This window comes from Saccostrea echinata, unplaced genomic scaffold (assembly GCF_033153115.1).
Source record: "Saccostrea echinata isolate AGI-Se365-2 ecotype Australia unplaced genomic scaffold, CSIRO_AGI_Sech_v1 ptg000051l, whole genome shotgun sequence".
Classification (NCBI taxonomy): Eukaryota; Metazoa; Mollusca; class Bivalvia; order Ostreida; family Ostreidae; genus Saccostrea; species Saccostrea echinata.
Genome location: NW_026889800.1, coordinates 8,354,815 through 8,370,131, shown reverse-complemented (window position 1 = coordinate 8,370,131; position 15,317 = coordinate 8,354,815). Strand labels below are relative to the sequence as shown.

The 15,317-nt window shown below is 32.9% G+C and overlaps 1 protein-coding gene and 1 long non-coding RNA gene across 2 annotated transcripts; one reads left to right on the top strand and one right to left on the bottom strand.

Annotated features, from left to right (window-relative positions):
- Positions 1-4,544: 4,544 nt before the first annotated feature.
- LOC133203547 (uncharacterized) lies at positions 4,545-5,285 on the bottom strand. Its single transcript, XM_061339317.1, has one exon. The coding sequence runs from the start codon at positions 5,283-5,285 to the stop codon at positions 4,545-4,547; it is 741 nt and encodes a 246-aa protein (XP_061195301.1).
- A 975-nt stretch (positions 5,286-6,260) lies between these two features.
- Positions 6,261-11,725, top strand: LOC133203619 (uncharacterized). The gene is made up of 4 exons (XR_009723423.1): positions 6,261-6,338; positions 9,709-9,764; positions 10,036-10,123; positions 11,173-11,725. It is a non-coding gene; the product is annotated as an uncharacterized LOC133203619 (long non-coding RNA).
- The last annotated feature ends 3,592 nt before the right edge of the window (positions 11,726-15,317 follow it).

Here is a 15,317-nt window from a genome sequence, read left to right as displayed (position 1 = left end):
AGACACAGGTACCAAAATTGTAAAAATAGACTGGATCGAAGGAAATAAAAAAAATATTCAAAAAAAAAAAAAAAAAAAAAAAAAAAAAAAAAAAAAACGGGAAAAAAGGTGCAAAGGCTTCTAAATAATAAGTATTCTAGCTTTAATTTAAAACCAGTAAAACTTAAGATCCTTCCCTCAAAACTGCTGACATTAATTGCCTCGCGCACATCTCCCTGGAGAAAAATGACAGATTAACGCTAATTCCGCTTTTATTGAATTCGCTCTAAAACTAGACTGCGTACTTTTTCTTGGCATGGGAACTTATACTACGTACCTTGTTCTGCATGGTGATGTAAGCCGCGGCGAGTCTGACTGAAGAGCCCTTAGTTGGGTGCATGGCCGCTTCACGTTACACATATGATATGTTTATAATTATAACGATTTGTCATGAACATTAAATAAAACTTTGAGCTAGAACCTTATTTATTAACGAAAGAAAATTCTGAGAAATATCGAAAAATTTTAACTAAATTTCAAATTTCTTCTCACAATATGTTGATTAAAATAGGTATACATTATGGAATATATGTACATGAACCAAGAGAGGAGAGAATGTGTCCAAATTGTAAATTAAAAGGTCAAGATCTAGCAAATGAAAGGTGCCTACAAATTTCTCAAATTCAAGAAATGGCAAGGCCGTATAACTACCACTGAGGCAAGTGAGATAAATGCCTCACTTAACTGAAATTCGTTGTTTTCTGAAAAGTGAAAAAGTTTTCTTTGAACTTTAATTAATTACATGTATGTGTGTCTTTGTACTAAATCAATATGTACTTTCAACTTTAGTTTCAACTTCTGTAAATCGATCATCTCACCTGATGCCTCATAGTAGTTAAGAAAGCATATAAAAAAAATTCAAAACGTGAAAACTTTCAAAGATTTAGTCTTTAACTTGCTAAAAACCCAGGTTTCGGGAACTCTCCCCTCCCCCGAGAATCCCGATCAGGACACTACCCTGGGCCCGCTTTGGACTCGCGCGGCCCCCAGATCCCTTGCCTCACTAAAAATTTGAGTCTAGTTACGGCCTTGAATGGATTCCTTTAATTATGCTTTATAAGTATGGCTTTGTAAAATAAGGTGTATCGGGACATAATTTTAGGTAAGCTCAACGAAAAAACATTTTTATACGGTCTTTTTCAATGAAAAATTAAGAAAATCGGATAATACAATGTAAATATATAAGATATTTTTTTTCCATCTCAGAGAAGGGAAATGTATCCTACGGAAGCGTAATAGGGCCGCAGCAGTATCTTTTATTAATTTGTTTTAACAGATTAATAATTTGTTATAATAGATTACTAATTTGTTATAACAGATTATCAATTTGTTAAAACAAATTACTAATTTGTTAAAACAAATTACTAATTTGTTATAACAGATCACTAATTTGTTATAACAGATTACTAATTTGATATAACAAATTATCAATTTGATATAACAAATTAATAATTTGTTATAACAAATTGGTAATTTGTTATAACAGATTACTAATTTGATATAACAAATTATCAATTTGATATAAGAAATTAATAATTTGCCAAACAAATTGATAATTTTGATAAAGTGAAAGTGTATACAGATCTATGGAAGCCAGATGAGATCAGAAATTTTTTATAAGTTGGATTTGTGAAAATAATAAATGTACAAGCTCTGCAGCTACAGCTTTTGACCAATATGTTAATCTGGATTTACATCTTTTAGCATTTAGAGTTTTCACTGTCAAACATTATTGTTATAAAGATACAATGCATCAAATTCTTTGGTTCCTATTTACTTATTCTTAGGAGCTCTATTTGAATTTTGTCCTCCTCCCCCACCAGGGCTCCGTCCTTGACTCCCATCTACCAGGTCATTGCATCCCCGTTCGTATGCTAGGAAAAAATATCTTATCAAAGACATGTTATTTGGAGAGGGAATTTTTCCCACCCTGAATCAACATGTTCATTATAATATGTTTTTTTTTCAATATGTCTTTTATTTTATTTCATTTTACCCCCCCCCCCCCTCTCTCGATTCATTCTATACATGTACCAAATGATTTATGCCTACTGTTCAATCCAGTTTATGTATCATGAATAAAATATATTTTAAACTAAACCGCCGTTCCTAATACATAAACCTGAATCTGCTCCTCTGGTGAACCTCCTTGGCCCCAATTTATGCTGGGGGCAATAAAGGCAACATTGATAAAAAATGAATTTGTAGATAAATTATCATAGAAAAATTGATAAACACTCTGTAATAACCTTTTCTGAAAACGAAAATAAACAATATTTTTGAGTGGGTAGTACTTCGTAAAATTTGAATTTAGATACCTTGTGAAATTTTTTCATGTATGTATGTAATTTTTATAATCAAAATACGTGCCTTTTGGAAAAGCCCTCGAAGTCCCACTAAAGCCTTCATAACTTATTATTGGCTGAAAACTTCGACAGTTGTTTCTTCAAATTCATTTGTAATTTGTATCCTGGTTGTCTCATATAGGACTACTCATATATTTTACAAGAAATCGTTAAGCAATATAATTTGTTATAACAATACACACAAAATATTACACATGTGTAAAGAAGGAAAAATAGGTCTTCTCCCCTTTTGACCCCTGTGTTGACATTGAAAAAAGTGTTGATTTGAATGGACGACGTTGAAATCATATTAATTGTCCGGAACTTCGAATTTTTCTCGAAGGATCCAACATTCTGTATTTCTTCTACATAATCCCTGGGATGCAGCTATTCTTTTAATTGTCTAACAGAGAAATCTATTCCAAGGAACTGACTCAAAAAAACAACAACAACAAACAAACAACAACAAAACAAAACAAAATTAAAAAAAAAAAAACCTGCAATTAAACAAAAATTAAAGTGCTTTAATCTAAATTGCTAATTCATCTAAATCCACATTAACTATATTGATCAAAAGCTCTCCAAAGCTTATGCTTAACTTTTCATAAAACCGATTTAAAATAAGATTTCTGATCTGATCTGATCTGGCTTCCATAGATCTGTATTCACATTCATATTTTGTAAAAAATAATAATTTTTTAAATCAAATTACTAATTTGTTATAACAAATTACTAATTTGTTATAACAAATTACTAATTTGTTATAACAAATTACTAATTTGTTATAACAAATTACTAATTTGTTATAACAAATTACTAATTTGTTATATCAAATTACTAATTTGTTATATCAATTAAAATTAGTAATTTGTTATAACAAATTAGTAATCTGTTATAACAAATTAGTAATCTGTTATAACAAATTAATAATTTGTTATAACAAATTGATAATTTGTTATAACAAATTGATAATTTGTTATAACAAATTAGTAAGTTGTTATAACAAATTAGTAATCTGTTATAACAAATTAGTAATCTGTTTTAACAAATTGATAATTTGTTATAACAAATTAGTAATTTGTTATAACAGATTAATAATTTGTTATAACAAATTGATAATTTGTTATAACAAATTAGTAATTTGTTATAACAAATTAATAATCTGTAATAACAAATTAGTAATCTGTTTTAACAAATTGATAATTTATTATAACAAATTGATAATTTGTTATAACAAATTAGTAATTTGTTAAAACAAATTAATAAAAGATACTGCTGCGGCCCTATTACGCTTCCGTAGTATCCTGATTGCCTACAGTCTCTCAGAATTTTTTTTCCATATCTTCTTGACCTTTTCTTTAAATGATATTCAATATTGAATAAAGGTATAGGGATTACTTTTGACATCATTCTGTTAATGCTGTAAAGCAAAGGCGGATCTAGGGCCGGCGCGCCGGGCGCAGCTCCCCTACCTCCTCCCTCCCTCCCTCCCTCCCCCCCCCCCCCCCCGTTTGAATTTTTTGTATATAGAACTTATATGTCCAATATCCTAAAATCAAGGAAAAAGCATCTCTTATTTGTAAGAATTCGTCAGCTTCCGGGGGGCTTCGCCGCCGGATCCCCACCAGGGCTTTGCCCTAGACTACTGGGGGCTTCAATGCAGCCCCCAGACCCCACCCCAACCCCCGCCTTCTACTGCCCCCCCCCCCCGTTATGAAATTCCTGGACCCGCCACTGGTAAAGAAGGCTACGGGAAAAAGTAAGTTTAAATTAATTATGACGTCATATATGTTATCAAGTAAAAAAATACTCCACCAAAGGAATTTAAAACTTTTTGATTTGAAGTCTATGGGCAGCACATGTGTTATTAAGATATTGTAAAAAGTAATTTGAACTTCATACAAATCTCTTGGTGAAAATATGCATTAACTCTCACTTTCTTAAAATTTGAAATAAAATGAATCATTTACCACAGATATTTTGACAAAATTTAAATTTTCTTCTTTTTCATCAAGGTCAGATACTAGTAACTCTTCAAGGACCTATATAGTATATAGGTCCCTGGTTTAAGGTGCAAAATGGTCGGCTACTTATATGTTATCAGTTGTTAATTTGGTTCATTTCACTTTCATCGTCATCTAGCAATGCATACATTTATCATCATGGTTCCTTTTGGTTCCTGGTGGAACATAGGGCCTCGGCAACAGTCCTCCATCGCACTCTGTTTTGAGCAGCCTTTTTCAATTGTTCCCAGCTATGTCCACACTGTCTGATTTCCTCTTCACATGACCTTCGCCAAGTTGTCCTGGGACGCCCAACTCGCCATTTGCCTTGGGGGTTCCACTCGAGTGCGTGGCGTGTAATGTCTCCCGATGGTTTTCGGAGGGTATGTCCAATCCACCGCCACTTTCTACGGGTTATTTGTTTAGTGATTGGGTCTTGGTTTGTTGTTTCCCACAGGTTCTTGTTGTTTATATTTTCTGGCCATCTGATGTTTAGTATGTGGCGCAGACATCTGTTTGCGAAGGTTTGTAGTTTGTTGGAGGTGGTGTTGGTGACTCTCCATGTTTCAGACCCGTAGAGGAGCACAGACTTGACATTGGTGTTATAGATGCGAAGTTTTATGGGTGTGGACAGTGCTGTTGATTTCCACACAGGCTTGAGGGTGATGAAGACGTGTCTCGCTTTAATTCTTGCTTTTATGTCTTCATCTGTTCCACCAGTGATTGTGACGATGCTGCCTAAGTATGTAAAGGAGTCTACATCTTTCAGTTTGTGCTCTCCAAGCGTAATTGGTGTTTGCTGTTTGTTTTGGAGCCGCATTACCTCTGTCTTGTCGATGTTCACCTGTAGACCTATCTTTGCTGCTTCCTTTGCAAGCCTTTTTGTCTTGAGTTGCATATGCTCATACTTCTGGGACATAAAATGCATACATTTAACTAGTTTAAAATGATTCAAAATTGTTTAATATCCCTTCATTATACATTGAAATACCATAATAAGGAAAGCATCTTCTCCTGTCCCTGTAAATATTTATGTCTCTTGTGTATATTAAGATCAAAATGACAATATAAAGATTTTTATAATGATATGGTGCGTTTTCTCGAATAATCAAACGCCCAACTTTCCCGATATGACGCGTACTTTTTGCGTTATAAAGTATATGATTTATATAATATATTTATTATAACGTTTAATCAATTTAAGTTAGTCGGATAAACATTGCTAAAGTATTCAATATGCTAATTAAGGAAGCTCTAAACACTGCATACTGAAGAGATATACTTGTAGGGTAGTTTTATGCAGTTAGAGTGATCTGCCCTTAGAAGTAAGATAGAAAAAATGTTGTTTTTTTTTTTCAGTTAATTACATAATTTGTAATAGATTTAAATATTTTTAACATTATATTAGACCAAAAATAAGTAATTTAATTCATTATTTCCATTAATTTTCACAATGTAAGTAAACAACAGTGATTTCTGTTCACGGATAGTCCGTTGTCTTTGAAAATTTTTCCTGCAGAAATAAGGTAGGTACCTTATGCTGAAAATGAACTAAATAATCTCAACATGCACACCTTTATGTGATTTTTTTCTCCAAGTCCAAAAAGCACTTTGTGTTAGTGTTTAGAGCTTCCTTAAACATGTTAAAAGTGGGGAAAAAATAAGTAACTTTTCTGCAATTTTTTAATATTATATTTAATCAAATCAAAAAAAGTAAACCTATATTACAATATTTGTATTACAGTATATTGGTTTAAGAGATTTGTAAGTAAAATTGTCTAAATTCTTTTGTTTCAATATTTGTACTAACTATTATCGGGATCGATATACATTTTATTGCAATATTTTCGGAACTCCTCCAGTGTTTTCCTCATTGAAAAGTTTGTTTTCAAAATATAGTGTCGTCTCGACTGTCTTGGAATTACCAACAAGAAAATGTCTGGCAGAGAAGGTATTTTACTGAATCAAAACATTCATTTTTATTTGAAAATATAAATAAAAAAAAACTTGATTTGTTAAGAGCTTTAAAAATTCAAAGAGAGAAGAAATACGTGTGAATTTCACACGTGCATGTTTATGGAGATGCGTTAATTACCCAAACGAACCCAAGGAAACAGATTATGAAAGAAAATGTTTTTAAAAAAAGTAAAATAAAAGAAAACGAACAAAAAAAGGAAAAGTAGAAAAGAAAGACCCAAATTAATAACATAAACGACAAACAAATATTAAAAGATCAGTGTAGATTTAATTTTTTAAAGACTAAAACAGGTCGAGCACTATCTCTTGATTTAGCTATTTAGCTTGAAATAGCTATATAGCTTTGTTAAGCTATTCAAAATAGCTTGATAAAGCTATTTATGTGCAGTTTTTCAGAAAAATGTTTTTTGTGAGAAATAGACCAAAAGTCGCAAGTATTTGACTATTCATATATGTACCATTAGATAGTATACACCTATTTACTGGCTATGAGGACAGTAGCAAGTTTATCATCCCCCAAGACAGCAACTATTTCCCGAGGCGCAGCCGAGGGAAAGAGTTGCTGTCGAGGGGGACGATAAACTTGCTATTGTCCGAATAGTCAGTAAATAGGTGTTTTATTATATTGAAGCCGACTTTACTTGTGTTACGTCACAATCTGGATAAAACCAGAAGAGCTTCGAAATGAAAAGCGAGGGAAACGGAATGCTGCCGGTGAATAGTTTTATCACAGTGAAAAATTCACTGTTCAAGAAAGAACTTTATTTTGGACTTTACTTTTCAATTTTTAAGTTGTGTCATATTTTATTTCTTACGATATGTTTCGCGAATCTAATTGTTTAATTGACCAGTGACACTTTTCGGACTCTTGATCTATTGTTACAAAGAGACAGAGTGCTATGTCTCAAGAACTGTTAATCTCTAAAAACAACACTATTAAGTATCTGTTTTTTTTATGTCCAAACATCAAAGCGTCATTGAGTTTATTTAATTAATCCATACCTGTGAATCTTTCACTCATTTTACTAAATGTCAACACCTGTCATTTACTTACTCATTATGTACATTCTTATAAATAGTCATGTATAATTTCAATCATTAGTCTGGAATATACGAAGGCCAGTCTCGGCCACGTCCGACTCGTGAGGACTCTGAGTCCGGGGCCACTTCGGCCAGATCCGACTCGATCATTTATAATATGTCTGTTTGTTGATTCATGTAAACTGTTGCCATCGTTGAGACTCATCTAATAAATACGGAATCCTTCATCATTTGTTTTATCTCTGGAATTGCATATTGGTGGACCTTCGGGAATACGGCACACCTATATTTTGTTTTTACCTCACGGCCACACAGCGCCTCTACCTATACCTCGTACCCCCCTACGCCAACGTTCCCTCACCCCGTTCGTTCTGCAAACAACAGATGCTGTTCCAGACGAATTCCTAAGTACCGTCCAAATCTACACGGTCACAGTTTGATGACTATTTCACCATGGGCTAATAGCACAAAAACTATTCCACGGTTTAAAAAAATAGCAGGTTTAATCGTCATATTTTTATATAGAAAAAATTCACAGAGGTATAATAAAACGTGCTATCGTTAAAATGATATTGTCCTTCGGACCCGGTTTAACGATAGAATTCGTTCCGTGTATTGGCAATGTTGCAAAATAAACAGGGGCGATAACTCGAAATAACTCGAACTCTGTGCATATTCTATGAACAATCCAGAGAGTTCTGAATGTCAACATGGCGTTAAATTTGAAGCTAGGGAAAAACGCTGAGAAAATGAGTTGAATTTTCGTATTTATATGGATTATTTTTAAGGCTAAAAGACATATACAATCTCAAAAAGGTTTGTTATGATTGATTTGGTAGTTATTTTCAGTGCAACTCCTTTTGTATTCTTCAAAATCATTTCGGAGTGGATCCACTCCGATTTGCTACATTGCAAGTATATGGGACGTATTCTAACTGTGGTGAGGGCTTGTCCCGAGACACGGTTAGATTATTCTAACTAATGTACCATGGGCTATCAAAACAACAGCCAAAATCAAAGAAAGTTTTAACATTGCAGCATTTGAATACTTTTAAGCAAAAGATGTATTTCCATTGTTTGAGTACCGGTAACTGTACACTACCTTGTGTGCGTTGAGGTGTGGATAAGTATGATTGCTTCTCATTGTACTGAATTATTACCAATCAATTATCTTGTTGACCATAATTGGCCTCCTTTATAATTTCATTGAAGAAGTAACTGTATCAATTGCTTTATATAGCACCAAAACTTTTAGAACTCTGAGTACATGAAAGTCTCTTAAGGAGACACAATTTGATGAGTGATTTTTACATGCATTATTTTCAGAAGAGTTTAAGGTTGAATATTATCACTGCACCAAGGTGCGCCGTTTTGTGCATGCTGAGAAAATGACACATTTAAGAAAAAAGTGTCATAAAATAGCTAAATCAAGCTATTCTGAATAGCTTGATAAAGCTATATAGCTAAATCAAGCTAAATAGCTAAATCAAGAGATTGTGCCGGACCTGTAAAATGCATATCTGCATGTTCATTATTAGATGTTATTTTCTGGATCATGATACTTTTATACATTAATTAAACACTTCCATGCTGGAGAGCACTTCTCGTAATTTTTTTTTTTTGTTGTAAAATTATAAATTGATATCTGATTAAAATTAACGAAAAATTTGAAATGAATTAATAACAGTCATTAAGACATAGTAAAAATTTTTTTTTAACAATTTATTCTTAACTTTGAAATATTATATATTGTCATTAACGAATTATTCTATCAAAACAAAGAGAAAAAAAAAAAATAATATTCCTCATTTCCCCATGTGCCCTTCATAACGTGGGATATTGGCTGCTGCTGCAGCTGATAATGACCCGATACCAAATTGGCAACTTCTACACCTGGGAAAGACACGACATGCACCTAAAAATATTTCACAGGATATTTCAAAGTATTGTTTTAAATAAATCACATGACAACAGTAATAACAAAAAAGTAAATTGAAGTGAGTTATTGAAGATTAGAACTAAATTGTTGATGGGTCTTCTAGAAAAAAAGTCATGTGTACGACTGGGGGGGGGGGGGGTCGTCCAAGTTCCAGTTCATTTATTCACTCAAAATCATTTAAACATATGGTACATGAGGGCAATGTAGATTATTTGCAGTACATACATTCAGGCCAGAGATACATTACATAGTGTACATGAAATACTTATGTAGAAAATGAAAATGAAGGAAAAGAGAAAAAAAGATAAATAAAATAATAAAAAGACTCTACAGTGTACTACATGTAACTCTCATTTTGTTGCAGGTGGCAAAAAGAAACCCCTGAAGAACCCCAAAAAACAACAGGCTGAGTTAGACGATGTAATGTTTTTGATAAATTTAAAATTCAATTACTGTAAATTACTGTAAAGTTGAAGTGTAAGCATAAAAAAATTGAGTGGGTGTAATTTTGCAAATATTTAGTCTTTAAATACATGTAGTAATATCAAAAATTCAAAGTCGCAAACAGCAGTATGGTGATTAAAACTGTCATTCCTAACATGTAAAATGTATGTCTGTTTTTTATTTCTGTTTTTTTTTTCTTTTATAAATTTGATAGAAATTATTGAAAATATATGTTATGATTTTGTAGGAAGATGTGGCATATAAGCAGAAGCAGAAGGAGCAACAGAAAGCAATGAAAGAAATGCAGGCAAAAGCTGCTGGAAAAGGCCCTCTAAGTATGAAATATTCAGACTGTATAAAAGGGGGTGATAGAGTCTAGAAAAGACTCACCGAGTATGAAATATACAGATTGTATAAAAGGGGATGATAGAGTCTAGAAAAGACTCACCGAGTATGAAATATACAGATTGTATAAAAGGGGATGATAGAGTCTAGAAAAGACCCACTGAGAGTGAAATATTCAGATTGTATAAAAGGGGTGATAAAGCCTAGAAAAGACCCACTGAGAGTGAAATATTCAGATTGTATAAAAGGGGTGATAAAGCCTAGAAAAGACCCACTGAGAGTGAAATATTCAGATTGTATAAAAGGGGCGATAAAGCCTAGAAAAGACCCACTGAGAGTGAAATATTCAGATTGTATAAAAGGGGCGATAAAGCCTAGAAAAGACCCACTGAGAGTGAAATATTCAGATTGTATAAAAGGGGCGATAAAGCCTAGAAAAGACCCACTGAGAGTGAAATATTCAGATTGTATAAAAGGGGCGATAAAGCCTAGAAAAGACCCACTGAGAGTGAAATATTCAAACTGTATAAAAGGGGTAATAAAACCTAGAAAAGACCCACTGAGAGTGAAATATTCAAACTGTATAAAAGGGGTGATAAAGCCTAGAATTTTCCATCATGTATGTTTAAAGATTTTTCACTCTTAAACATTAAATATGTTATACAGATAAATAGATCACCCATTCAAATTTTGGTTGTAAAAATGACTGGACATAGCATTAATCTCATGATGTTTGTTAGACAATAACAACTATTTTGAAAATGTTGCTGTTAATGTAAAATTTATAACAATCAGATTCATTTCAAATTTAATATCAAGCATCCAGTCTTATATTCTAAGTGTCTTCATTATCAGTCATTTATTCTGCCATTGATCCAAAATACTTACATGATCAACCATAATATCCTTTTTCTTAAATGTTCCTTTAGATGAAAAGGAGTATATAACTTGTGAATAAAAGCTGTCGTCTATGAGTGACAGTTTTATAAATAAGGTTTCACAAATACATTTATCTTGTTTTTCTTATCTTCCAAAACAGCGGGTGGAGGTATCAAGAAATCTGGGAAGAAATGACAGCACAATACTGGCCATGAAGCAGCTGCCATCAGTGACTTACACATTCTTCTTCTGGTGAAAGGATTAGTGAAAAAAGATGTGACTTTATGTATATAGACTTTTATAGGCAAAACTGCATCAAATATTGAAAAATGAAAAATCTTGCTCTTCAAAATGTTTCAAAGTTGTATTGCATGTGAGATTTTTTTTCACATTTTTTTTTCTTTTTTGGGGGGGGGGGGGGGGGGGGAGTGTAAATTTTTAGTGAAATAAGGGCCATTTGTACATTGATTTGAATGTTTTTCTAATTATGTCTATGTATAATGTTTGTAATTTGAATCAGGTTGAGTGTAAGTACTAATGGAATTTAAGATTTTTTTTGTTTTTGATAAAATTTGTGAGTTTTGATAGGATGATTTATTTTGGTGCAATTCAGGAATTATTGTGTTCAATATGAATTTTTTGCATTGAGTTGCTTGTAAATTTGAAATTCTTCAAGTTCATTGTTCTTAGTAAATAAATATAAAAAGACTTTAGTTTTACATGATTTTTTTTTTAACTTTAACATAATACAGTGTACAATTATTAAGAATTTAGTTACATGTATCTTTTGTCTACATTTTAATTTTAAAGGGACCTGGACAAAGATTTGAAGTTAATATCAAATTTTCAGTATAATATAATAACTTACTGGAGTATATGTCCAAGAGCATTTCTCACCAAAGTATTATAAATGCATGTTTAGAAACTTGTTTTATCTGGAAATTATTAAAACTACAAATTTCGGGATGCATTTGATTGACACAAATCCTTGCACTTTCACTCAGTAAATTTTATCCTTAATATTTAAGAAAAGTGGAAAATTTGTGTATTTATGAAAAATGTTAAAACTAAATCCAGAAAATTCAGAGTAGAAAGCGAACCAACCATTATTGTCAGTACGTGCTCAGTGATGTATGCAAATTAAGTAAACAATTTAAACACCTGGAAAATGTAAACATTAACAATATCAGAGCTCGTGCCCATGTTTACAAACACAGATGTTTAATGTGATGTTATGAAGAATGTTTTTGTCATTGAATTTTTAAAATTTTCTTGTAAATTCAACTCATTAAACTGAGGTTATTTTCTTAATAAAAATAGAAATTTAAAATGTGAACAAGACAGGTAGGAACCCTTCTTCAAATGGAGATATATAACAAAACATGTGCTATTGAAATTTCTTCCTATGTACTTTGATTTTTTTTTAATCAAAAGAATGACTAATAATGCAGTATTACCTCTTATTTATACATCAATTCAGTTGAACCTTCCATATTTCATCTATTACATGTATTGATTACATTTATGTCACGTCAAAAAAAATGCAAATGAGCAAGATTATTTGCCTTGTCATATTCAAGTCATTTTCTAATCATGTCCTTGACTATACATATAATACAGATTCCTAACAATTGCTGTAATTGTTAATCTCTTGTTTCTTATTTCTCCTACCTTCATTTATCCCTTTAGTAACCCCAGTTAAGGAGAGTTCTTGATGCATAATGAAATGTTAAAATCAGTATTGTTTTGCCCAAATTTCTGTCACATTTCTTTATACACTGGACAAAATAAGTTAAGGATCATGATTTATAAATTATTTAATTTACAACAAATAACAATATATTCCATTATAATTATATAATATAAATCTTTAACAAGTAAACAAACAATTTTTATTGTGTTTGTCACAAATCAATGAAGCGTTAACGTGCATTGGGATTAATTGTCACACAACCCCCAAAACAGAATAAAAAAACAGCCTTGGTAAAGGATGGAAAATTCAGACGTAAACGTTTGCGCAGTGATTTGATGTGTTCAATATGCTGTATGACCACCCCGTGCCTGAATAATCGCGCGACAACGCCTCTGCATACTGCGGATAAGTCTCCGGAAGAAGATTTGCGGCAATCTAGCCTAGCTATTCCTCGACGAGTGCTGCAGAAAGCTCCTCACGGTTCCTAGGGAGTACTGGGCGCGCTGAAATGGCTTGCTGTAGTTTGTCCCAAGCATGTTCTATGGGATTCAAATCAGGCGAAAGACTCGGCCAGTCCATTCGCTCAATGGTTTCATTTTCCAGGTAGTCTGTTACGACGCGAGCCCTGTGAGGTCTAGCATTATCGTCCATTAAAATAAAATCATCACCGATAGCACCTGCATACAGCCCGACAATAGGGTGCAGTATCTCATCTTGGTATCTTATCCCTGTAAGATTTCCTGCGATAACGTGCAAGTCAGTCTTTCCGGTTATACTGATACCACCCCAAACCATCACAGAACCACCCCCGAAACGATCATGCTCAGCAACACAGCAATCTGCATAACGTTCACCGGTCGTACGCCAAACTCGTCTACGACCGTCATGAAAGTCTACACAAAAGCGCGACTCATCTGTAAAAAGAACAGGGGTCCAGTGACGCAGTTGCCAATTGACATGGTATCGTGCCCATTGGAGTCTGGCTGTTCTGTGTCTTGGGGTCAGTTTGGGCCGGACTGCTGGTCGGAATGCTCGGATATTAGCCGCATGGAGTCTGTTTCGAACTGTCTGTGGTGTTATTCGCACTCTTGTTGCTGTTTGAAAGTCTGTATTTAGCCTAACAGCACTCTGGAACCTTTGCCGGTTTGCCATATTGACCAGATAGCGGTCCTGACGAGCCGTGGTTGACCTCGGACGACCAGAACGTGGTCTCTCAGCAACGGCACCAGTATGTTGGAATCGATTCCATAATCGTGAAATGACACTTTGGGACACATTAAAGTGTGCAGCAACAGTTCTTTAAGTATTGCCAGATTGAAGCATACCTATAGCTTGGGCTGCCTCAAACCTAGTTAGAATAATCTAACTGTGGACAAGCCCTCACCACAGTTAGAATACGTCCCTTATACTTGCAATGTAGCAAATCGGAGTGGATTCACTCCGAAATGATTTTGAAGAATACAAAAGGAGTTGCACTGAAAATAACTACCAAATTAATCATAACAAACCTTTTTGAGATGGCATATGTCTTTTACCTAAAAATAATTCATTTAAGTGTGATAGAGTGATATTTTAATTTATTTTATTAAGTGAATATTATATTATATAGTTCAGTGACTTAATATTCACGTGTATATATTTTATTTTTAGCATCGCGCAGCTTTCGTTTTCACGGAGTTTTGCGCTCACCGTTAATAAAATTAATAAAATATTACAACTTCATTTGGTTTTAATCTTTACTTATGTTCTAGAAGTTCTTACTTATCCTGAGGGTATATAATGTTATTGGTCAGTTTTAATAACCAAGCTTGCGATTGGTTAGGGACGTTTTTTCCCGCCGATCTCTTTGTGTATCGGTCAGTCATCTATAGACCATTGAGAAAGTGAGATGAGTATTTTTGGTCATCATTATATACAATATTAATTTTGAGACGAGACCTCAGGACAGAGACTGTAAGTTGACTTCTATTTCTTTTATCTATACTAATTCTTATTCTATACTTTCCAATAATTCATCGTCTTTGATTTTTAATGTAATTCTGTGAAGATATACTGAGTTCAACTTTATCATTATTAAATGAAGCTTAAAGTATAAATTCTTTGAGTATGTAAATAAAATATCAATTATGCAGAAGTGTATATAGAATATAATTATTGTTTAATAGGAGTCTATATATCAAGACCCGTTATTTTTATCGGGTGGCCATTGTTTGAGCCTTGATCCACAATCAGGTATATATACCTACAATTATTTTCTATTTATTGTGTATATATTATTGCAAATAGATTTGTGAACTATTCATTTTATTTGTAATAGTTCTATTTGGAATAGTTCGATTTATATTCTCGTTTTCAAGACGTCGATGTAAGGGAAATAACTCTTACTTTTCCATGTATTTATTTCAATGCTCAGTATAATGTGTAATACTTTTATGATCGATTATTATAAAGTAATTCATGCCTAAATTCATGAATATCATTATAAATGTAATATGTTTGTTTTCTAAATACTTATAATTTGTTATTGATATTTTCAGGGCTTTATTGATGTATTTATTTATTCAACATGACAAAATAAAATGATCGAACCTTAGACGCAGGAGTTCTTCTTT